The 24,510-nt window shown below is 39.8% G+C and overlaps 1 protein-coding gene across 4 annotated transcripts in view; it reads left to right on the top strand.

The window, feature by feature from the left end:
- PATL1 (PAT1 homolog 1, processing body mRNA decay factor) overlaps positions 1–24,290 on the top strand; it is a 108,892-nt gene extending 84,602 nt beyond the window's left edge. For 3 of the 4 annotated variants that reach the window (XM_033920968.1, XM_033920967.1, XM_033920966.1), the window contains 3 exons: positions 8,824–8,915; positions 10,939–11,088; positions 23,517–24,290. In XM_033920968.1, coding sequence (XP_033776859.1) covers positions 8,824–8,915; positions 10,939–11,088; positions 23,517–23,538 — 264 coding nt within the window. In that variant the 3' untranslated portion in view covers positions 23,539–24,290. Of the gene's footprint in view, positions 1–8,823; positions 8,916–10,938; positions 11,089–17,866; positions 18,014–23,516 lie in introns of all 4 variants that reach the window. The other variant, XR_004537013.1, reaches the window with a different exon arrangement.
- Positions 24,291–24,510: the final 220 nt, after the last annotated feature.

Genomic DNA, 24,510 nt, shown 5'->3' with positions numbered 1-24,510 from the left:
AATCAAGTCATCTCACGGTCTTCTGAACGTCTAAATGTTAAATTATCCTCTAATCAAATAGCTTCCTCTACACGATTTTCATTATCCTTATATCATAAAATTAGACACTTTAATATAGGTTTAATTAACATTCGTTCTATTAAAACTAAATATCATTTAATTAAAGACCTTATTACTCAACGATCTCTAGATATATTATGTCTAACTGAAACTTGGCTCTCGGAAGGTGAAGAAGCCTATCTTTCCTACGCCTGTCCCCAAGGTTTCTCATTGCTTTACAACCACCACCGCAACAAAAGGGGGGGGGGACTGGCTACAATTTTTCGAGAGCCTTTACTGTCACATATCGATAATTCCACAGGTAACTCATCTATTGAGTACTTACAGTTCTCCTTATTAACCAAACCAAAAACAGATATACTTTTAATTTATTTACCACCTCCTATAAGTTCTGATAATATCACTCAACTTCAATCATTACTTTTTGATTTTGGTAGTTCCACTTCAAATCCATTAATTCTGGGTGATTTTAATATTCATTTTGACGATTACAACAATAACTATACTAAAACTATTCTTTCCCATATCTATATCCACCAATAACACAACCAACTCACCAAGCTGGCCATACAATTGATACGGCCTTAATAACAACATTTGCAAGAAATAATTTTTCAATAAATAATTGCCTTCCAGTTCCATGGTCAGACCATTATTTAATTTCATTAACATATACTATTTCACATACCTTACCTAACATTAAGCAACAAACATGTACCATGGCCTGAAAAAAATCAATCATTCGTCCTATTATCAAAGATAAAAACATTGGTTCTGAAGATCCATCTAACTATAGACCAATAGCAAACATTCCTTTTCTGGCAAAATTGACAGAAAAGGTAGTTTTTAATCAAATTTCAGAGTGTCATCTCCTTTGACCTTTTTCTCTGGAATGAACAGTAAGTCTCTATTCAAAAATTTTGCCCTCTTGTAGGCTTTTTTTAAAAAAAATCTTTATTCCTTTTTATTTCTTTCAACAAGTGTACAGTATTATTACAATTAATTTACATAACACACTTGGCATTCTTAAACAATATTATTACACATGTTTTTATTCCCCCACCTCCCACCCTTTTCCATATCAATAAAATATTCCTTCCAAATTTATATAATTATACATCCCTCCCCCCATCCTTCTTCCTCAAACACTTTAAACATTTTATTATACCCAGTAATGCACAACAATAAATATCCCATCCTATTACATATATCTCCTTATTTTTCATAACAACATCTTTCCAATATTTTTCCCTCCCTATCCCTCCCATCCCATCCCATTTCTATATATTATCCCCTAAGGAAAAAGAATAAACTTTACTCGTTATAATATTCAATTAATGGCCTCCACACCTCTTGAAATCTTTTAAAATACCCTCTCTGTATCGCAAGAAATCTTTCCATCTTATACATATGACAAACTGAGTTCCACCAAAAATTACAATTCAATCTAGAACAGTCTTTCCAATTAGTTGTTATCTGTTGAATTCCCACTCCCGTAAGAATCAACAATAATTTATTGTTTGCTGCAGATATTTGGCATTTGGCCCTCATACACATTCCAAAAATCACCGTGTCATAGGATAAAGCCACATGACTCTCCATCAACATATTAACTTGATCCCATATTGATATCCAAAATGCCTGAATACATGGACAATAAAATAAAAGATGGTCTAGAGTTCCAACTTCAATTTTACAATGCCAGCATCTATTAGACTTAGAGCAATCTAATTTTTGTAATCTAGTAGGGGTCCAGAATGCTCTATGCAACAAAAAGAACCATGTTTGCCTAATAGATGCTGACATCGTACCTTTAATTCTCCAAGACCAAATACGTGGCCATTGAGATGCATTAATCTGATGCTTAATCTCAATGCTCCAAATATCTCTTAATCCATTTTTAGGCTTCTTATTCAAATAATTAGATATAATTTTATACCACTTTGCAGCCTGGTGACCCAGAAAATCTGCCTGGAAACATAAGAATTCTAAGCTGTAATGATCATTTAAAGATTTCCATTCAGGGAACCCCACCTGAATAGCCTGCTTCAATTGCAACCACTTATAACTTTGTTTTTTATTCAGACCATATTTATGTTACAATTGTGAAAATTCAAGCATCTTATCATTATCAATTACTTCCGTTAATGATCTTATACCTGCTTTAATCCAATCTTTCCAGACAACCTTAAACCCGCCTATTTGTATCTTGGAGTTTACCCAAATAGTCTGTTGTTTCGATTTTAAAATAGAATCAGTAGTTAATTTGTCTACAAATCTTAATGTTTTCCAAGTATCCATTAATACTCTATTGTCTTTACGTATTCTAGGCACTTTTATACCAAGCAGAAGATCAAGCCTAAGTGGAAAGATAAGTGATCTCTCCACCCGTAACCACTCTGGTAGTTGTTCCAAAAGCTCTGGGAGGACCCAATACATACCTTGGCGCATGATATAGGCCTGATGATACCTATAAAAATTGGGAAAATTTACCCCACCCTCCTCAATTGGTCTTTGCAAAGACACTAGAGCCACTCTTGCAATTTTACCCAGCCAAATAAATTTAACCAGAATACTATTTAATTTTTTATAGAAAGACCCCTGAAAAAACACTGGTATCATTCCCAATTGATAGCAAACCACAGGCAAAATCATCATTTTAACAGTTTGTACTCTTCCCCACCAGGACAAATGTAAAGGATTCCATTGCTCACACAACTCTGTTACTTTTTGTAATAAAAATTTTTCATTTATTCTCATTGTCTCTTCAAGTGTTTTATTCAGCCAAATACCTAAGTACTTTATTCCATCCTCTTTCCATATAAAAGGGAAAGAATCAAGTATACCTTTTGTACAATGCACATTTAAAGGTAAAATCTCTGATTTAGTCCAATTTATTTTGTATCCTGAGAATTTTCCAAATGTATCTATGACCTTTAGTAGACATGGGATTGTTGTTTCCGGATTCCTCAAATGAAGCAAGATGTCATCTGCATAAGCAGATACTTTATATTCCACTCCAGCACATGGAATACCCTGTATGTCCTTTGCCTGTCGAATAGCTAACAACAAGGGTTCAAGAACTATATCAAAGAGCAAAGGAGATAATGGACAACCTTGTCTAACTCCCCTCTGCAACTTAAAAGCATCCGAAAAATTATTATTTATATATAAGCGAGCAGTTGGGGAGCTGTACAATGCTTGTATCATTTGTATAAATCCGGATCCAATACCAAACCACTCCATAGCTTGATACATGAAATTCCATTCTACACGATCAAAAGCCTTCTCAGCATCTAGTGAAACCGAAAAAGCCGCGGTCCCAATTCTAAGGGATTTCAATGCCATTTGTAACTCTTTTAATGATATAGGTTCATCTAAACTTCTTTTTATATGATCAGGAACCTTAGGACCTTCAACTAAACTCAAAAAATCCATCCCATATTTCTCTTTATTTAAATAAGACTCAGAAGAATACAGGGACTTATAATACTTCAAAAATTGTTTTAATATACTTCCAATTTGAGAATGAGAATTTCCTAACTCATCTTTAATTATGCTTATTTTCTCCTTCCTTTTCTTTGCTTTTAAATAATTTTTTTTCATTTAAACATATGACAACTTTCAAAGAGCAGGTCGTATCATACAGACTCACACTCTTTCTAAATTTCAGTTTGCCATATTCATCAAACCTACTCAACAACATTTAGAGTCTTTTTCCCCCCCCCCATTTCCTTTCTTCATTAAGAGCTGTATATATGTTTGTGCTCTTTGCTTAAAAGCGTCCTGGGGTTACATTCTAACTTACTTTACTATGGTAACATATGTTGTTGTGCAGAGTTACGAAACCGCACTGATTTCAGTCTGAACTGTACAGTGTGCAATTCTACAGTTTCATTTATGTCATCAATGAAAGGCAAGTTCTATAACACCAGCTGTATTCCTTTTGTGTAATCCTTTCCTTGTTTAAACATTAACAGAAGCCAAATTTCAATAATAAGAGCAAATGAGGCCACTAATATATTAATATAGGTAGCAGTAGGTCCACATCCAGACGATAAAGACATCAGACAGCACTCCAAAACCATGAAAGTGGTTGCCATCGACAAAAGCTCATTTTCATTTTATATCTCAGCTTCACTCATTGTAGTACACAGCGCCCCCTTCTCTTCAGGCAAAACCAGGTTATTGCAATCCTTAAAATGTCCAGTTTTTGTTGTTTTTTTTAAAGTCATTTGAACTATTAACTGACTTTCTGAATATTATAACAAATCTTTTCTTCTCTCTTCAGCATCATTAAAAAAAATAAAATATAAGTTTAATAAAATTTGGGGACCATTGGCTAATTTCTCTAATGATCAGATATCATAGCACATGGATAAAACATATAGGGGGGTTGGGGAGGGTAAACCATTGTAAGGGTATTTTGATATAAAATTCTGTTAAAGGGGGTTTCTTTACTTTACAATATAAGAGTAATTGTTTGAATTTTCAAGTGTTTTTTTAAAAATTGTATGTAATACATATATTTCACTTGATGTGAGAAATAAAAAAGAATAAAGAAGTTTAAAAAAAAATAAAGATGAGAAACAAACAAACAAAAAAAATATATCAGTATTCTTAAAAGAAAATATGTTCAACAGATAACATATATCCTCTTCTTTACATAGTAACATAGTAGATGACGGCAGATAAAGACCCGAATGGTCCATCCAGTCTGCCCAACCTGATTCAATTTAAATTTTTTTTTTTTTTTCTTCTTAGCTATTTCTGGGCGAGAATCCAAAGCTTTACCCGTTACTGTGCTTGGTTTCCAACTGCCGAAATCTCTGTTAAGACTTACTCCAGCCCATCTACACCCTCCCAGCCATTGAAGCCCTCCCCTGCCCATCCTCCTCCAAACGGCCATATACAGACACAGACCGTACAAGTCTGCCCAGTAACTGGCCTAGTTCAATCTTTAATATTATTTTCTGATTCTAAATCTTCTGTGTTCATCCCACGCTTCTTTGAACTCAGTCACAGTTTTACTCTCTACCACCTCTCTTGGGAGCGCATTCCAGGCATCCACCACCCTCTCCGTAAAGTAGAATTTCCTAACATTGCCCCTGAATCTACCACCCATCTACATTTCCTTTTATGTGTTCTTTGGCACTTCACATTTTTCTATAAATTCTTTTAATTTACTGGCCTCTTCAAAACTATAAGTTTTATTTTCATACGTAACTTTCATGACTGCTGGGTATATTAACCCATATCTCGCACCCAAAGCTTTTAACTGCGGATGCATTTCCAGTAACAGCTTTCTTTTTTGAGCTGTCACTCTTGCAAAATCAGGCACTATTGATATTTTTGAGTCCTGACATTTTATATCTTTATTTTCCTTAGCCAACGCTAATATCTCAGCTACTTGCTGATATCTGAGCAACTTTATAATCATTGGCCTGGGTCCTTTTTGTGCAGTTAGCCTTTTTGTTGGGATCCTATGTGCACGTTCAACTTCTAACTGAAATTTGCTTTTTATAGGTAGAATCTTCATTAAAAACCTAGTCATGAATGTAATTGAATCATTTTTTTCTACCCCTTCAGGTAGACCAAGAACCCTTAAATTGCATCTCCTTTTGTGGTTCGACAAATCCTCCAAATCTCTCTTTAATATTTCAATTTCTTTCTGAGCCTTTTTAAACTGCCCTGATTCCAATTCAGTTATTTCCACCTTTTTCTCCAGAGTATTCATTTTTAAATCTACAATATCCATTCTGCTTTTTAACCCTGCTATCTCATCTTTAACTTTTTTTATACATCTTGAGTTCTCTAACACAATTTCTTGGACCTTTTGAATTTCCCGCAAAAGATCTCTATTATCAACCTCCTCCACAGGCAAAGGAACTGATTGAGGGGAAGTCACTTCCAGTTTTGACCTTTTTCCTCCGCTTGATCCGTTTGCCATCGCACTTTTATTTAAGAACATAAGAACATAAGCAGTGCCTCTGCCGGGTCAGACCACAGGTCCATCTTGCCCAGCAGTCCGCTCCCGCGGCGGCCAAAAACAGGTCAAGGCCTGTCTGAATCATCAGAAGGGGCTCCCTTGCCACCTTGGTTTCCCATTTAAGTTCTGCCCTCCTATCGAAGTCCTAGCCCTCCGGTCTTGCACATGCACGACCAGGTTGGTTTACTCAGTACCCCACGATCCCTCTATCCCTCAGGAATCCATCCAATCCCTGCTTGAATCCCTGTACCGTATTCTGCCTGATCACTTCCTCCGGTAGCGCATTCCAAGTGTCCACGACCCTTTGGGTGAAAAAAAACTTCCTTGCATTTGTTTTGAACCTGTCTCCCTTCAGTTTCTCAGAATGCCCCCTCGTATTTGCTGTCCCCTTCAGTCTGAAGAATCTGTCCCTATCCACCCTCTCTATGCCCCTCATGATCTTGAAGGTCTCTATCATATCTCCCCTGAGTCTCCTTTTCTCCAGAGAGAAGAGCCCCAGCCTATCCAGCCTCTCGGCGTATGAGCAGTGTTCCAGCCCTTTTACCATTTTCGTTGCTCTCCTTTGGACTCTCTCAAGTACCGCCATGTCCTTCTTGAGGTGCGGCGACCAATACTGAACGCAGTATTCCAGATGCGGACGCACCATCGCTCGATACAATGGCATGATGACTTCCCGTGTTCTGGTTGTTATGCCCTTCTTTATGATGCCCAGCATCCTGTTGGCTTTTTTCGAGGCTGCTGCGCACTGTGCAGATGGCTTCAGTGATGCATCCACCAGCACACCCAAGTCTCTCTCGAGTCTTTACCTTTACCAGACCCTAGAATGGAATCATTGGTAGATGTTATCCCACAACTTTGTCAATTTTCCTCTGAATCAGTGATTAAATTTAAGGATCTGGACTATAATATGGAACATTTAGAAACATAAATTTCTTCTATAGCTAAGATTTCCTCTACTCAAAAGACTAATCTCTCCGCAGTAAAAGAAAGTCTTTATATCCATAGGAAAATTCCCTCATTAGTAGAAATTTTAGGTTTCTCTATTTTCCTATTTCTCATTGACTTTCTGCAGAGATTTTGGTCAGGAAATACTTCAATGAAGTTTTGGGTTTGCCAAATTCAGATGATAATTCACTTTTGAAATGGTTTTTTTTGTGTATCTAAAAGATTTGTGAAAGAAGGTAATCAGCAGGATGAGTTAGTGGAAGGAGGTCCTTTAGAGAGTGTTAATTTAACAGCCTTTCTGGAGGACTCCACTGACGTCACCTTCTCAAATGAGCTGGACAAGTTATGAGAATGTATTTCAAGAAGAAAACTATATTGTTATGTGGGAACACCATTCAAATTTGTCCAGATATATCCAGAGTAACCCAGTTGAGTTTTGGCTAAGGAAGCAACATACCTGGTTAGATATCAGAGGAAATTGTATATTTTCATTAATCCTTTGCAGCTAGCTTACAATCTCTGACTGTACCTGGTTGAGTGCAGAGCTTGGCCTCGCTGCTCTCAATCACACCCCACCCCATCCGTAACCGTACATCCATTTTGGGTATAATCCCCATGGGTTCACATGCAGCTCCCACATTTCAAAAGAAACAAAAAATTGGCCTGGGTTGCTTTATTCTCTGTTTATGGGAATAAAGCTCCATTTCACCTTAAAGCTGCTACTGCAGAAGTTAAAAAAAATCAGACATAGAAATTCCCTTTTCTCGTTGATGCTAGACTAGAGCCCTAGGCTAAGGCAGACAATGCTGTGTGGCTATTGCTTTGACCAATCAGGGACGTCCTTAGGCTCAGCTCTAAAGAAGTCCCCGATTGGCTCAGGTGCCCCTGGCCCCTCCCAAGATAGGAGCCTGAGCCAATCAGGGCCTTAGGCCCTGCCCTGTGCATTGCATGATGAGCCGGGGGGGGCCTAAGGCCCCAGAGTCGTCATTGGAGCAGGAGGGGTTGAGCATCCCTCCTGCTCTGTTAAAGGTATGGGAAGGGGGATGGCAAGGGGGCTTGGAATGTGTAGGAGGTGTCAGGGGGGGTGGCAGGAGGGAGTTGGCATCCCTCCTGCAGTTTGTTTATGGGTGAGTGGGCCCGGCTTGGCCCGGCGGCATGACTTTTAATTTAGAAACAGGGAGGGAGATGGTCGGGCCCGGCCCTGCCCGGCCGGACAAGATTAGCGCCGGGGGGTGGAGGGGGTGAGGGGTGGATCTATGCGGGAGGGGGGGGCATCATGACTTTTTTTAAAAAAATTTTTTCTTTTTTTTTACTTTTTGACAGGCCTGCCTGTCTTTTTTATTCATTTTTGTGTAACACACGCAAAATATCTGTGCCATGGAAAAAAATGAAAAAGACAGGCCTGTCAAAAAGCCTGCAGACCTGATGGTAACTCAATTACTGACAGGTCTGCAGCAGTCGGGTTTGGCAATAGTAAAACCCGACTCAAAATAGCCAAGCAATTGTTAGTGAATCAATCGCTTGGCTATTTTGCAAGGTGTTTTACTAATTGGGCTCGGCTCGCTACAGGCCTTAGTGAATCGGGCCGGATGGAAATCTAGTTTTTAAGGGTTCGCAAACTGATCGGTTTGCTTAGTGAATCTAGTGATCTGAACCTGTAATTGGAAACTCTAGTAGGGAGCTAAACAAACCGCATTCCTCAATGAGTTAATAAGAGGACTGGTCACTCCTTTCCCTCCTACTCTATCACAGATCACTGTCTCTTTGGATATTTATAACATTTTGGTTTGCTGGCAATCTTTTAAATCTCTCTCTGTCTGTCATTACAGTTTGGATTAACACTGTTATACCAGATCTTGGCTCGAGGTGAGCACATTCTGAATTCTGCAGCCTCAACAGACTTACTGCAGGACAATCAGTGGTAACTAACCTTCCTGCTCACTTTATCCTTTTCTTCATTTGAGTTTTTGTGTTTCATGAAGCAGTGAGTAACCTCCTACTAGGACAGGGGTAGGGAACTTCGGTCCTCGAGAGCCGTATTCCAGTCGGGTTTTCAGGATTTCCCCAATGAATATGCATGAGATCTATTTGCATGCACTGCTTTCAATGCATATTCATTGGGGAAATTCTGAAAATCGAACTGGAATACGGCTCTCGAGGACCGGAGTTCCCTACTCCTGTACTAGGAGCTGAACTGAAAATTGCTAAGTGCCTTGTTTTCATTCTTAAATATCTCAACTGACTGGAAATAGATTTTGCTACCTAAAGTATTTTTACTCTAGAATTGAACATTGACTTAAATATTTAAATTACTAGGATTTAAAATTGCATTTCACAGGACTTGAGCACAAACCTTAATATTTATTTAATTTGGAGATTTAAAATTGTTGACTGTGTTTCTCTAGTCCTGAGCATAGGCTTTATTAATTATTTAATTATTGGGACTTTAACTTACATGACTGCAGTGGCGTACTAAGGGTGGGGTGGGGGTGGGGGGCGGTCTGCCCCGGGTGCATGCCCCAAGGGGTGTTGCCTTACATATGCTAGGTATGCCACTGCATGACTGTTTGTCTATAGTGTGGTAACTCCTCTGTTTTCTAACCTACTTCCCCCCACCTAAAAACCAAAAAAAGCCTTCTCTTCTTTTTCTGCTTAGCTCTGTCATTAGAGGTGATAAACACTTCTGATTAACTCTTGTCTTTCCTACTGCAGGCAAGACTTATTTTACATAGCCAGTCAGAACAAAAAGCTGCCTTAAGGCTTAATCTGTAGTTAGAGATTAAAGCAATTTATTGGGAATATTTAGAATTTTTTTAAAAAAAGGAAAAAAGGTATATTCCAGCAGAATTTGTATCATAGTGTCTCAAATTGCTAGGTCCTCACTGGGACTTTACTCTCTCCCACCCACCCCAGGGTTTGCAACCATATATAGACAGCCCAATAATCAAGAAGTCTCAGTCAATCCCAATTCCACCCAATCAAGATGAATTTCATTCAGTGCAGTCATTGTGGTGCTTTAGTTCCCAGGCACACCATCTGGAGACTCAAGGCTTGCCCCATCTGTCTTCAACTTGATAGTATCAAAGAGGAACTCTGTAAACTTAAGCAAGAATTGGAGGAAATTAAAGCAGCTACAATTACCCCATACAAATATACTAATTTGCCACCACTCCCCCAAAGAATAAAATAACCCAGGAATAAATGGATCACAGTAGGCTCAGGTAGACTGTGGCACAGAAACATCCACCTTCACAATTGTTGCCGCTAAAGAATCCCTATGCTCCATAAGAGCAACGTAAAGCTCAAAATAAAAGAACTGAGTAGGAACTAGAATCAGTGAAGATAACTTGTGAAGAAAAGCATCCCCAAAGCACATATAGAAAAGCTCAAACCAGAAAAGTATTACTGCTAGGGGATTCCATCATCAGAGGGATTAACCTTGGAGCACAGGGCAAGGAACTCAAAGAAGTGAAATGCCTCCAGGATCCTCAGCTACCAGGAATGCCAGACAAATACTGACTGTAATTAAAGCAGCAGCAAAGATTTTGAACCCTGTTATCCACCTCGGAACAAATGACCTAGCCAACAGAAAGCTGAGCAGAATAAAAAAACACAGAGATTCAAATATGTGAAAGGTATTAACGTAAAAATCTTTTCCAGAGAAGGAAAATGCTAAAACCAGATGACATAATTTGAGGTTGAGATTTGGTAGACTCAAGAGTAATGTAAGGAAATTCTTCTTTACGGAAAGGGTGTTTGATGCCTGGAATGTGCTCCTGAGGGAGGTGGTGGAGAAGCAAACTGTGGCAAAGTTAAAAAACAAAAAAGTGGGATGAACACAGAGGATCTTGAATCAGAAAATAATGTATATATTGAAGAACTAAGGCCAATACCCTCCTCATTTTCACACTGTATGACTGTGTCATCTTTTTCTTTATTTACAGGACAGAATTGGTTTTTAGAGTGACTCGAGAACTTCTTGGAATCCCCTCAGCATCTCTTGCTAAGCCAGTCTGTACTCCATCCAGTCTCCTATCACTCTTCTCCAGATATGTCGACACTCAGCATCTCAATGTACTAGAAACAAAACTCAAGTAAGTAAGGATTTCTTAAACTGCTAAGACAAAGCAATAATGTCATATCCTTTTCCTATTCTCCAAAATAACTGCCTGCAGAAACTAAACATGCTTGAGATTAACCATAATAAAATTGAACGGAAATGATAAAATCTTATCGGCATAATGTATACAGTATTATATTACCTCCTGCACCAAAAATAATCCAAATTCTGCAAGTTTTATTTGACAACATATAAACAATATTTTTGCTAATTAACCAGAATTTCAGTACAATCCAGTATTTTCATTATACTAGAGAAAACAAAGAGCCTTCAAGTTTTTCTCACTTAGTGATTTTCTTCTAGCAGAAAGTATCAAATTGAACAGTGAAAAACTTTTCTCCGCATCTGTGGAGTTGGAGACATAATTCATAGAACTGAAGGCCAGCCTCCATTTTAAGCCAAAAGCCCCCTCCAGATACCTGTTATGGTCAGCATTCTACAAAACTGGTCAAATAAAAATTATTTTTGGGAATTTCCAACCAAAGATTGGAAGGAATGCAATTTTTTGAAACCTCTTAGCTTGTCAGATCGGAAGGCCAAGAGCCATGCAAACGGCACAAAATATTCAAACTGTTAAAGAACTGGTCCTATGGAAACCATTTTCAACCACCAAGACTTCAAATATTTTGAAGTGCTATTCAATATACATTTAGGTTTCTCTGTGCCAAAAAAGATTATCCATAGCAGGGGATGGGTTTTGGTTTATAGGATAGATTTTCAGCATAATCCAGTATTTTCATAAAATTATAATTGAGAAAACAAAGAGCCTTCAAGCTTTTCTCACTTACCCCCTCTTTTATAGCAGTTTCTAGCATGGGGAGCTGTGCTGCTCCCAATGCTCATAGAGTTCCTATGAGCGTCGGGAGCAGCGCGGGCCATTCAGTGCGGCTCCCCGTGCTAGAAACTGTTATCGCAGTTTCATAAAAGAGAGGATTGGTGATGCTTGTCGCCTCCCCTGCCCCAAAGTATGCAACACCTCCATCACGTTCACATGGCATCTGTTTGAAATGCCCCCTCTCTCCCCCAGCACAGGTCCAGCAATTTCTACTACACTTCCCCCTCCGTATTTGCGGTGATAGGGAAATAACAAGTCAGAAAACCGCAAATAACTTATCATATGTTATTCGCGGTTTTCTATTAAAAATCCTAGAGAATGTGATAAAACCGTGAGTAACCTGACCTGTTCCTGTGAAGAAAGTGCAGCAATTTTCTCTGTACAGCGCTGGGAGAAGCAATATTCTCTGATGTAATTTGGGGGGGTGGGGGGGGCGGAGCCTGCAAACGAAAAACTGTGAATAACCGAAACCGCGATTGGTGAAACCGTGAATATGGAGGGGGAAGTGTACATCCTGGTCCCTCCATCGGAGTCCAGTCCTGCGAATTTCGCCTGCAATTAATGCAGGCCACCCTCAGCCAACACTGAAGCTTTCCCTTCACCAGTCCCGCTTGTGCAGCAAGAGGACGTTGCTATCCAAGGAAGTGCGAGATGTCCGAGAGAAGGCATGCTGGCCTGTCCATTGGTAGCCTGAATTAATCACTGGCAAAAAGTTAAAATGCATGTTTACAGGACTCCGGGGGTGGGTGTGTGGAGAAATTGCTGCCCATCATAGGACAGGGAAGGGTGCTAAAACTTAAACACCTCAAAGGTCCAGGAGGACCAAATTCAAATACTTTCATCAAGAGGTCGAGAGATTGAAGGTCTCATAGAAAAGAAAAGGTTTGAGAGATTTGAATTTGTGGAGTCCTGCAAGAGAGAAGAGAGTTGTTTTATGGGAAACTGTGAGATGAAAAGAGAAGAAGTGCTAGCATTGTTATTAGAGGAGTATAGGAAATTAAGAGATTAGGCTGGTGCAGATAGATAATAGCCCTCGAAGACCAGGACAAAACTTTTGTACTTTATTCAGTTAAGAAATGGGAAACCAGTGTTCAGAGAGCACAAACCAATTAGCACAGTGAAGGAGTGTAAGTTGAGGTAAACAAGATAAGTAATGACAAGGGCTAGTAAACAACAATGAACGGATAGGGCAAGAAAGGATGAAGAGATGATGGCATCAATCTGACTTTGAAAAGTAAGCACCTAAGATCTTAAGAGTCACTGAATGAGTAGGGGGAACATGGGTTAGGAAAGATGAGGAAAATGGCCACCAAAATCGAGCTGCTTATATTGTGTTTATTCAATTCTGATATTTTTCTAGTTACTATGGGGCTCATAATCGAAACTTAAATACATCTAAAAACCCATCCAAGTGCCAATAATCAAAATGGCTTTTTGGACATATCCAGAGATATTTTAGGCCTCTGAATCTCTTTGGAGCAATGGTTAGGGTGGGATGTGGGCTGACCTAGACTTAAGAACCTAAGAATAGCCTTATTGGGTCAGACCAATGGTCTATCAAGCCCAGCAGCCAATCTAGGTTCCTAGTATCTGGCCAAAACCCAAGATGTAGCAATATTCCATGCTACCGGTACAGGGCTCACTGGCGGCGCCAAAGATGTTCTTGGAGGCATTTCTTCCTCATTTGTCCTGTTGAGGTACGATCAAAACAGACCCTAAAGAGAAGACTCCTGAAGAAAGGAATTATTCTGAAACTGGGCACAGTAGAGCCACAGTACCTGGCTTTGAACACAAGCCAGGGACAAGCACCATTTGAAAGAACGTTATGAACCTGAGGAATGCCTGAGATAAGTACTATGAAATTGCTAGTTTGATGGATTTCGATTTTGTATGGTCAATTAATGGTCACTAAAACACTTATTATTTAAAAGCACAAAGTGTGTACGCCTAGAGAGGCTTGAGATAGGGCCTCTCATATACAAGGTTTAAGCCTGGAACTCTGGTATTCCTGAGTCCTGATAGCTTCTACTTTTGCAGTGAGGGTACATCTACACAATAAATTAATTTTTTAGGTTAAGATACATTTGACCCCCTTGTGACTGTACAATCTTATTACCCACCATTCTAAATTGGAATAGAGGAATTGTTAGTATTTTACCGATACAGGGCAAGCAGTGACTTCCCCCATGTCTTTCTCATAAGAGGGCTGCTGTGTGAGCAGACTGTTGGGCATGATGGACCATCGGTCTGACCCAGCAGTGGAAATTCTTATGCCAGAGCTTCCCTCTCGCATCATCAGGGATGTCACTGATGACACAGCAGAGGGGCAGGCCTTGAGCAGCCCATTTAGAGCACTGCCTCTACTGATCGGCTGCTGCTGCTTTAGGAGACCTGCAGGTATTTAAGGGGTAGTGGTGGTTGGTCACTGAATCGATGAGTCTGATTTTTTCAGACAACGAATCTATTCACTACTGGTGCTTGGGTGTAGGGACATTCCTGGATTCCAAGAACGGCCTATCTTACGAGGAGGTCTCTACTGGAACTGTATAAAAGGCCTCTCCAAAACTAACTAGGGCTGAAGCTAATGGCTTTTCCATCAGACCTGAATTGCTGTCATGCCTACCCTGCTTGGACATCCTGCATACTGCAACTCCTGCCTACACATGAAGAGACTTTGAACCAACCAGGTTCTATGTCTGAGATCAAAACAAATATCTAGGAGGCTTTCATCAGGCCCGTAGAGCTCACGTCTCCTGCCCAGTATACAAAGAACTTTGTCTTTGGTTTCCTCTGAGTTACTTGGAGCGCATAACTTTTCTCTCACACAAAACCTTCCTTTTTATTTGCTTGTAAATAAGAGCATTTATTTTTTGTAATTTAAGTTTCAAGTTTAATTCAAATTTGATTAAATCACATTATCAGGAATTCAAAGTGATATACAATTTAAAATAAGGGAAAGACAAACAATGTATTTAGGGAACAAAATACATGAATACAAACAATGCGTAAAGAGTGACAAGAAATAAGAACTACAATGTGTAGAGGAAAGGAGAACATTAACGGCCTCTTTTACAAAACTGCGCTAATGGCCCCGAAGCCCATAGAGATTTAAAGGGTTTTAGGGCCGTTGCTGTGCGGCTATGTAAAAGAGGCCGTGAAGGAAACACCACCACATTAAGACTAAGGGGCTTATTTTCAAAGCACATCGACACACAAAGTACTTTAGGTTTCTCTGGTAAAATGAGCCTCCATCTGTATAGAGTAGTCTGTAATGTTTTTATGAATCAAATGCATCCTTAAACAGATAACATTTTAATTTTCCTTTGAATCTGTCTAGGTTATTTTCTTCCCTCAAATATGCTGGCAATGAATTTCATATTTGAGGGTCTGTCACTGGAAAAAATTGTGTTCCGCCGGAACGGAGAGTAGATGTTCATCCTCAGAGCTTAGTGTTCGTGAGGGGTGTAAGGAATTCTGTGGTTTATGGGAAGCCAGAGAGCCTTCTTTAAGAGTGGTGTGACATGGTCATATTTCCTTGTTTGGTAATAATTTTAAATGCGGTATTTTGAATAATTTGGAGCTGACTTAGTTCTCTTAATGTGATTCCTTTGTACAGTGAATTAAAATAATCAAGCTTCGATATTATCAGAGAATGTATTAAGGTGTTTAAAGAGATGCTAGGGTTAACAAATGCAGAAGCTATGTTATTTTCAAATTATTATTACATGCCTCAAAAGAAAAAGGTTCTCACGGAAGAGGGTCTGGACCAATTTGGAATTGACTAAATTTCTGGAAGATTCGCAAGACCAGATCCAGACCCATGCCACTCTATTAGTCACATGTCTAAATGAATCGGATAACTTTATTTCAGAAATAGAGAGAGCAAATTCTGTGGGGATCGAGTTTTCATTTTCCCCGATGGTGCCAAATCTACACAGCTTAAGAGGAAGGCCTTGTTGGCTCTCCGTCTTAAGGCAGATAGGGGCAAAATATTTTTTGAAATTCCCCTGTAAATGTCTTCTGCATATTCAAGAGAAAGACTGTTTTTTGGGACCCATTGCAGTTAGAATAATTTCTTAAAGGAAAAATGTAATTGGATCCTTTTTCATTTTGAGGTTCTTTGGGGGTAAAATGTAAAACAGCACCCAAGTAGAATTTTTTTGGGGGGGAGCTCTTTCCCCCCATCTTGATTACTTAATGTTTTCCTAAATTGTTTGAAGGCTTTTCTCCTACCATTTTGAGGGCTAGATGGATTTGCCTTAGTTTGTCTCAAACTGTATTTATATTTATATTATGTATATTAGCCTAAAGGTTCCATATCTTTACTGTGTGATGTAACATCGTAAAAGACCCCCCAAACTATTCCTAATCTAGCACCTCTTCTCCTGTTGCTCCTGGCCCACCCAAGCCTCTCCCAGCTCCACTGGGCTTATTCCCTAACCTTATTATATGTTAATTGTAACCTAGTGTTTTTGTTGTTTTCTTTCTTTCAACCCTTATAATTTTTAACTTGTAAATCACTTAGATATATTTATGGTATGTTAAATAAAGATGAAATATGATATTGAACCATGGTTTATTAGCTCATGGCTACAGGACAATCGGCTGGTCCTCAATCCTTCAAAATCCAAGACCAACTCAAATTCTTCAAACCTTGCAACTCTCGTGCCCGCGGTAACCTCGCTGAAGGTCTTTGGGATGATATTGGACTGCAAATTTTGATTTCAAAAACAAATCTCCTTGGCTACTCAGTGATGCTTTCACAAACTCCATCTGCTGTTAACACTCATTCAATCTCTCATCATCAGCCACTTAGATTATTGTAATTCCCTATATCAGAGAGTAAGACATAAAGACCTTCAAAGAATCCAGTTAAGCTAACAACTGGCAGTCATAAATTTGATCATATCACTCCCATAGATTAGTTTGTAAGATACTTCTCGTCTTTAAAATCAGACAGGCTCACATCCTCTCTTATCTGGATCGTCTACTCATTACGTTACGCTCAGCACAATAGAACCTACTAGTAATTCCGTCTCCACTGCAAATGACATGACACTGCCTGCTGCAGGATTGGCCCATTGCTTTGGAGTGCGCTCTTATCCCATCGACTACAAAACTTTCAGAAAAGAAATAAAAACCCCATAACTAACACCGTATGAAACATTTCAATCCTCTGAAGCAACCCGCTCTACTCTGTAACACCTCTGGACATGTCCAGAAATCCTCTTCTGTAATCCTCCAGGTAATGGCGGAATAAAAATGTAATTCAGCCAGTGCCCTTCCTTCATGTATTGACGACTTTTCTACTCTTTGCCCTCTGATCCGTTAAGAGATGTTCTGGGAGCCGGCCTGTATGGACAGATACTGTTCCTCTACTTCCCTTCCCCTCCCCCTCTTTTCTATTAATAATTGTATTTCCTTCTCCATTCTGCTTCCTTTGATCCTGTTTCTACCCCAGTCAGCCTACTTCCTTTCTATTATGATTGTGTCAACCGCCTAGACAATCTCATTTAATAGGCAGTATATCAAGTAATAAAAAAACTTGGAAACTTTATTTCTTTGCTATGGCATAAACAATAATCAGTGACCATTTCCAGAATGAAAAGATGCAAGTACCCATAGGCAAAAGTAATTTTTGTGGTTCTGTCAAGAATTCTTTGACATCAGCACTGTTGCACAGCTGCTTGAAAACAAACTGGACAGGGAGAAACAACAAGAACAAAAATACAGGGAAAAAACCCCTCAAATTGGAACAAAAAGGCACAGAATGAGGCTGACAGGCTCCAAAGAAAAGTTCAGTCTAGCAGTACTGTGGAATAGTTAATTTCATGCACATATGTTAATATTTTAGCTCAAATGACCAAGTCTTAGGATCAATAAGTCAGTATGTTTACACACTCATTCCTCCCTTTAGGACCTGAATCTGCTTCCGGATGACCTGTATCAGGGATGGAGCACAAAAGGTGAAATGTTTGCCACATCACCACCAAAGGAAGCAGAAAATGATTAGTTCCAAGAAAGTCCTGGTAATGCTCTCATCTGAAACAGGCAATCCTTAGAGGTAACTTGTTCTATAAGGAACCCATACTCTTCCTATGAATCACATGCATGTGTGATGTGGTATAGATAACGGTCTCCTAGGGTCACTTTACCTGTATAAACAAGAACAACATTTATTCATGATCAGCTTCTGTATGACAAGGTCAGAGCTGGTTAATATGAATCCAGTTTAGGGCATCCTCGTCCCCGCTTGCCTTAAGTGAACACCACAAAATAGGGGCTATTCCAGCTGGGTAGAAAGTTGCAGGATTTGGCTCAATCCTTGACATACAGTTTTCCAATGGAGAATGTTAATTTGAATTGTATGTATGGGATGTAGTCACTGGATTTTGTTGTATGTTATTTGTCTAATTTATTATCAATGTTTTGGATTTTTTTGTCATCTGCCTTGGATAAAGGCAGAATAGAAATGAATGAAATAAATATTAAAATACTTCATGATCTACCTGATATTCCCTAGAAGTGGTTTTCAAATCATAGTAGGTTTTCTGACCTCTCACTTCACTCTCAAGATTCCTCTGGGCAAATGAAACATGCTTTGTTGACACATACTTTTAAAAAATGCTTATGGACTGATGACCAGTTTCCACAATCAGCTTTTCTCCTAGGATGTAAATGTGGAAATGTTGTAAGGCCCATACTATCACCGATAGAGCTGTCTCACAGTCAGAAGGTGTAGGCCATGATCTGGCAGTCCATAGTGCACTTTTGGTACAGTACTGCACTCATGCAATCTCAAGTGAATCCAAGCTCTAAAAAAAAGCCCCTACCCTTTTTAGAATATGTGAGGCAGGGAGAGCAACCCAACCTATCTTTCAGCTACTGGGTCAGCAGCAGGAGTGGGCATCCCTTCTGCGGACAGTGGTGGGTGGGGGTTTTGGGGGTGGTTGCAGGATGAACTGGGCATCCCTCCTGCCGGCTGATGTCATTGGGTGGGTGGGGGGGGGGGGGGGCAGTTCCCTACCACAACCACTCAGCTGATCACAGAAGTGAGGCTTTGCCAGTGGCTCAATGATAACAGGTTGTCATTGCACATTACAAAGACAAAGGCCCTCTTATTTCCCACTAAACATTCAGAAGAGCTCGTAGCTCCCATCTGTATACGTTCGACCCCAATGAAATTGGACACATCCCTTAAACTGTTAGGCATAATTCTAGACAATAAACTAACTTTCCACCATCAAATTAGTTCTGTTGTTCAAAAATGTTTCTATAAACTCAAGATGATTCATTCGATCTCTTCGCTTTTGGAACCTACATCCCTCAATATTCTGATCCATTTCTTGATTATCTCCCATTTGGATTATTACAAATCCCTCTACTCTGGAATTACCCAGAAAGAGATCCAAAGGCTCCAAATCACGTCAATAAAACTCAATCATGTAACTCTCTTGATGAAAAAAGTCCACTACCAATTTCTCACCGTATTACGTTTAAAATTCTACTTCTTTTAAACAAAATCTGCTCATTCTCCCACCTTCATCGATACATTGATCATACCATATTCAACTTTCAGATCACTACGTTCCACTAATCAATGCCTCCTTTATTGTTCCCTCACTGCTTGTTATTGTATATACCACTCGTAGATCCATTTTCTGTGTTGTTGCTCCAACCCTATGGAATGCTCTGCCTATTCATCTTTGACAGCAAGATTCTTTTTCAAAATTCAGATTGGATTTAAAAACTTTTCTATTTAAAGACGCTTATAGTTGTTAGGACTTAGCAGGACTTGGATTTGCAGTATTTTTTAAAATCCCCCTCCTTTTGTTCTATCCCCTCCCCCTAGCTTTTCTTTCCATGGATTGTATTTCTACCCCTCTTCCCCTTTTGTTTCTTTCTGTCAAAAGTCTCCCAATACAATTACATTGCCCGTCTTGCATTCTTGTTTGATTTCTGACTCAGAAATGATGGAAGAAATCAAACAAGAATGCAAGACGGGCAATGTAATTGTATTGGGAGACTTCAATTTCCCAGGGATAGACTGGAAACTAGCAACCTCCAACTGCGGCAAGGAGGCCAAGTTCCTGGATGTGCTAGGGGATTGCTTCCTGGAACAAATGGTAAAAGAGCCGACAAGAGGCAACGCCACCTTGGACTTGGTCCTAAATGGCCTCACGGGACCGATAACAGAAGTGGAAGTCGTGGTTCCACTGGGAACGAGTGATCACAATGTAATCAACTTTAAACTTGACATCGGGAAAGGGAAACATGCCAAAACCTTAACCACCACCTTAAACTTTAAAAAGGGTAAATACGATCGCATGAGGGCCATGGTAGAAAAACGACTAGAGAAGATGGTGGACAAACTTGAAACGGTAGATCAGGCATGGTCCCTACTGAAAAATACTATCACAGAAGCACAAGATCTCTACATTCCGAGGATTTCCAAAGATCGGAGAACAAAGAGCAAAAGAGAACCGGCATGGCTTACCATACAGGTGAAGGAAGCCATAAAAGAAAAGAAGGACTCTTTCAAAAAATGGAAATGCATAAAGACAACCGAAGCCTGGAACAAACATAAAGATGATCAGAAGAAATGTCACAAGGCGGTGAGGGATGCCAAACAGGATTATGAGGAAAAAATAGCCCAGGAGGCCAAAAACTTCAAGCCCTTCTTTAGATACGTGAAAGGGAAAAAACCTGCAAAAGAGGCAGTGGGACCCCTGGACGACCAGGGAAGAAAAGGGTACATCAAGGAAGATAAACAAATTGCAGACAAACTAAATTCCTTCTTTGCGTCTGTCTTTACGAAGGAAGACACCTCAACAATACCTGAAGCAGAGAAAGTGTTTCCAGGAGAAATAGAGGACAGCCTCACCACAGTTGAAGTGGACTTAGACCAGATATACTATCAGATCGACAAACTTAAAAGTGACAAATCCCCTGGACCGGATGGAATTCACCCGAGAGTCTTAAAGGAATTGAAGGTTGAAATCGGAGAGTTATTGCACAAACTTGCAAACCTGACAATCAGAACTGGACAGATACCGGACGACTGGAGGATAGCGAACGTCACGCCAATTTTCAAAAAAGGATCGAGAGGGGAACCGGGCAACTATAGGCCTGTGAGTCTTACGTCGGTCCCCGGCAAGATGGTTGAAGCACTGATCAAGGATAGCATAGTCCGGCACTTGGACGCACACGACTTGATGAAACCCAGTCAACATGGATTCAGGAAAGGGAAATCATGTTTGACGAATTTACTCCAATTTTTTGAGACCGTAAACGAGCAAATTGATAGTGGGAAGCCTGTGGACATAATATACTTGGACTTCCAGAAAGCGTTCGACAAAGTTCCACACGAAAGACTTCTCAGGAAACTACAAAGCCATGGCATAGAGGGAGATATACAAAGATGGATAGGCAAATGGCTGGAAAACCGAAAGCAGAGAGTGGGCATAAATGGGAAGTTCTCCGACTGGGAGAAAGTGACTAGTGGTGTACCCCAGGGCTCGGTACTTGGGCCGATCCTTTTTAATATTTATATCAATGACCTGGAGGAAGGAACATCCAGTGAGATCATCAAGTTTGCAGACGATACAAAACTATGCCGGGCAATCAGATCGCAGGAGGATAGAGAGAAACTCCAGAGCGACTTGTGTCGGTTAGAAACATGGGCGGAGAAATGGCAGATGAAGTTCAATGTGGAGAAATGCAAGGTAATGCATTTAGGCAATAAGAATAAGGAATACGAGTATACAATGTCAGGTGCAACTCTGGGGAAGAGTGAACAAGAAAGGGACCTGGGTGTACTGATAGATAAGACCCTGAAGCCGTCGGCACAATGCGCGGCAGCGGCAAAGAAGGCAAATAGAATGTTGGGCATGATAAAGAAAGGAATCTCGAGTAGATCGGAGAAAGTTATAATGCCGCTTTATAGGGCAATGGTCAGACCACACTTGGAATACTGCGTCCAACATTGGTCTCCCTACCTAAAGAAGGATATAAAACTGCTGGAGAGGGTGCAGAGACGAGCAACAAAACTGGTGAAGGGTATGGAGAGACTGGAATATGAGGATAGACTTATAACACTGGGATTGTTCTCCCTTGAGAAAAGGAGAATGCGTGGGGATATGATCGAGACCTTCAAAATACTGAAAGGAATCGACAAAATAGAGCAGAGAAGATTATTTACACTGTCCAATTTGACACGGACTAGAGGACATGGAATGAAGCTGAGGGGGGACAGGTTCAGGACTAATATCAGGAAGTTCTGCTTCACTCAGAGAGTGGTTGACACCTGGAATGCCCTCCCAGAGGAGATTATTGCGGAATCGACCGTCCTAGGCTTCAAGAGCAAACTAGATGCATATCTCCTTAAGAGAGGCATATAAAGATATGGTGGACTATAAATTACGCCAGGTGTACACCTGGCGGGGCCTCCGCGTGTGCGGATCGCCGGACTTGATGGACCGAAGGTCTGATCCGGTGATGGCAGTTCTTATGTTCTTATGTTCTTATGTATTTAATGTGTCCACGCCTATTGTTAAATGATTTTTAAACATTTTTCTGTACATTGCCTAGATTTTGTTTAGATAGGCAGTCTATCAAAACCCAATAAACTTGAAACTTGAGATTTCTTTACCACGATCAGCATAGCGGCCACATCTATTTGAAACGTAGACCAGCTTTTTGTTGGCCTACATTTCAGGCACCTATCATAGCCCTAGGGCGATGCCTAGGTCCACTTAAGCTTGCCCAAGGCCACTTCTGGGTGAAATCATGCCCACATCCAGCCTTAGGTGAGCTTAAGCATCCCTGTGCACCTCCCTGGACCTGCAACAGGCGCCTATAGTATAGGCAGCCTGCCTCGGGGGTTGTTTTTTTTTTTTAAAAAAAGAAAACATATGTCCCAATTGGCTGGTTAGACACTGGTAGGACACCTACCGCTGCCTACAATTGGGACGCTATTTATAGAATTTGCCCCTAAGGGAGTGCACCCCTTAATCCACCATTGCTTTAAGTAAGGATTGCAATCTCTGCAGTAGCATGTACAGTATATGTATAGGATTGCAAAATGGCAGGTTGCCATATTCTCTCTGCTCAGTAGTTCAACATAATTTATTTGTGAACTGGCTCTTCTAAAAATATATGTGCATTCCTAAAATTTCAGAATTGGCATATCCAGTTTGGATTTCTGAATTCTACCTATAATTAATAGAGAAAATAAAGAAAATGATGCCTTCAAAAGCTAATCACAAAAATGTGTTGTTGGGCCAATTAAAAAAGGTAATATCTGAAGAAGGTATTGCATTGGAAAGCTAATAAAAAAATGTATTAGCTCAATAAAAAAAGCTGTCATCTTATTTTCTTTTAAAAGTGGACTAATGTGGGTACTGTACTACATTCTATCTAAAATGGAGCTTTTTAAGTCATTTCTTGCTCAATTCATCTCTTGAGAAACCTCTAGAACTGTTGATTATTTGTAGAGGAAGAGTCGAGCAATAATTAGCTCTATGTTAAGATTTTTGTTTTCTAGCTTGTTTATTTCTCTCTTTTAGATTAGTGCCTGGTACACGATAGAGAACATGGGTCAGCGTTGGATGTCTCCTTTCTTCGACCTGCTTTGCTGTCTCGTCTGTAGGTTCTATCATGACAAAGAGGAGACGGCTGTGATGCTGGGACTTTGTTGAAGCATCTTCTCTTCCTGGGACTGTATGGTATGGAGATGGCTTTGCTCATGGGCTGAGGCCCTGCCTCTTGCCTCTCCTGTTTTTGCTCAGGCTGCTTTCTTTTTTGGGTTTTCAAGTTTGGACTAGATAGCTCCTTTAAACTATCCCCCCTACCTTTTCCCACAAATCTCCCTTGAAGGTTCTCCATAACTGGCCAGAACACTTTCTTTTCTCCCAATTATTAAATGCAGTATTGAATACAAAGAGAGAAGTTTTGCCACAGAGAAAAATGTCCCAATATACAAAAACACTGAAGAAAGTGATCTGTATCTTGGAAAAAAAGACACTTTCTGTATTTTTAGTTTATGTAGCAATACTAAAATTCTTTGATTGCTATATGTATTTTTAGCTGTGTCTCCATTTTTTTTCAGTGGGGATATCTGTGGTTATGGTGAGGACTGAATGTTTCTAGCTGACAGTTGCATTTGGTTGCACTAAATTATGTAATTAGGTTTAACACCTTGTTTGAATCTTGTACTTAAAAAAATGAGTAAGCCCCAACTAGTTTGGGGCATGTTTTTATAATGAGCTATTAGATACTGTGCTTTGCCATGATGTCTTGTATCAACAACAATGATGATAATAAATCGATTTATCAATGAAGTATTTTGTTTATACAGGTATCCTTGCTACTTTTTGATTTCTGCCTCATATCCCAGTCAACAAACAACACATTTGTGAAATTTCCTGTGTCACTTTTCAGTAGTAATTAAATTTGGGGAAGAAGATTTATTTAAAACATTTATATCCTGCGGGTTACAAATATAATGTGCATAAATCATAACATGCAACAATGCATATTATTTCTTCAGCCTCAAACACA

This window comes from Geotrypetes seraphini, chromosome 14, assembly GCF_902459505.1.
Source record: "Geotrypetes seraphini chromosome 14, aGeoSer1.1, whole genome shotgun sequence".
NCBI classification, from domain to species: Eukaryota; Metazoa; Chordata; class Amphibia; order Gymnophiona; family Dermophiidae; genus Geotrypetes; species Geotrypetes seraphini.
The sequence above is the reverse complement of the archived record's forward strand: the minus strand, read 5'-3'. Positions and strand labels throughout refer to the sequence as shown.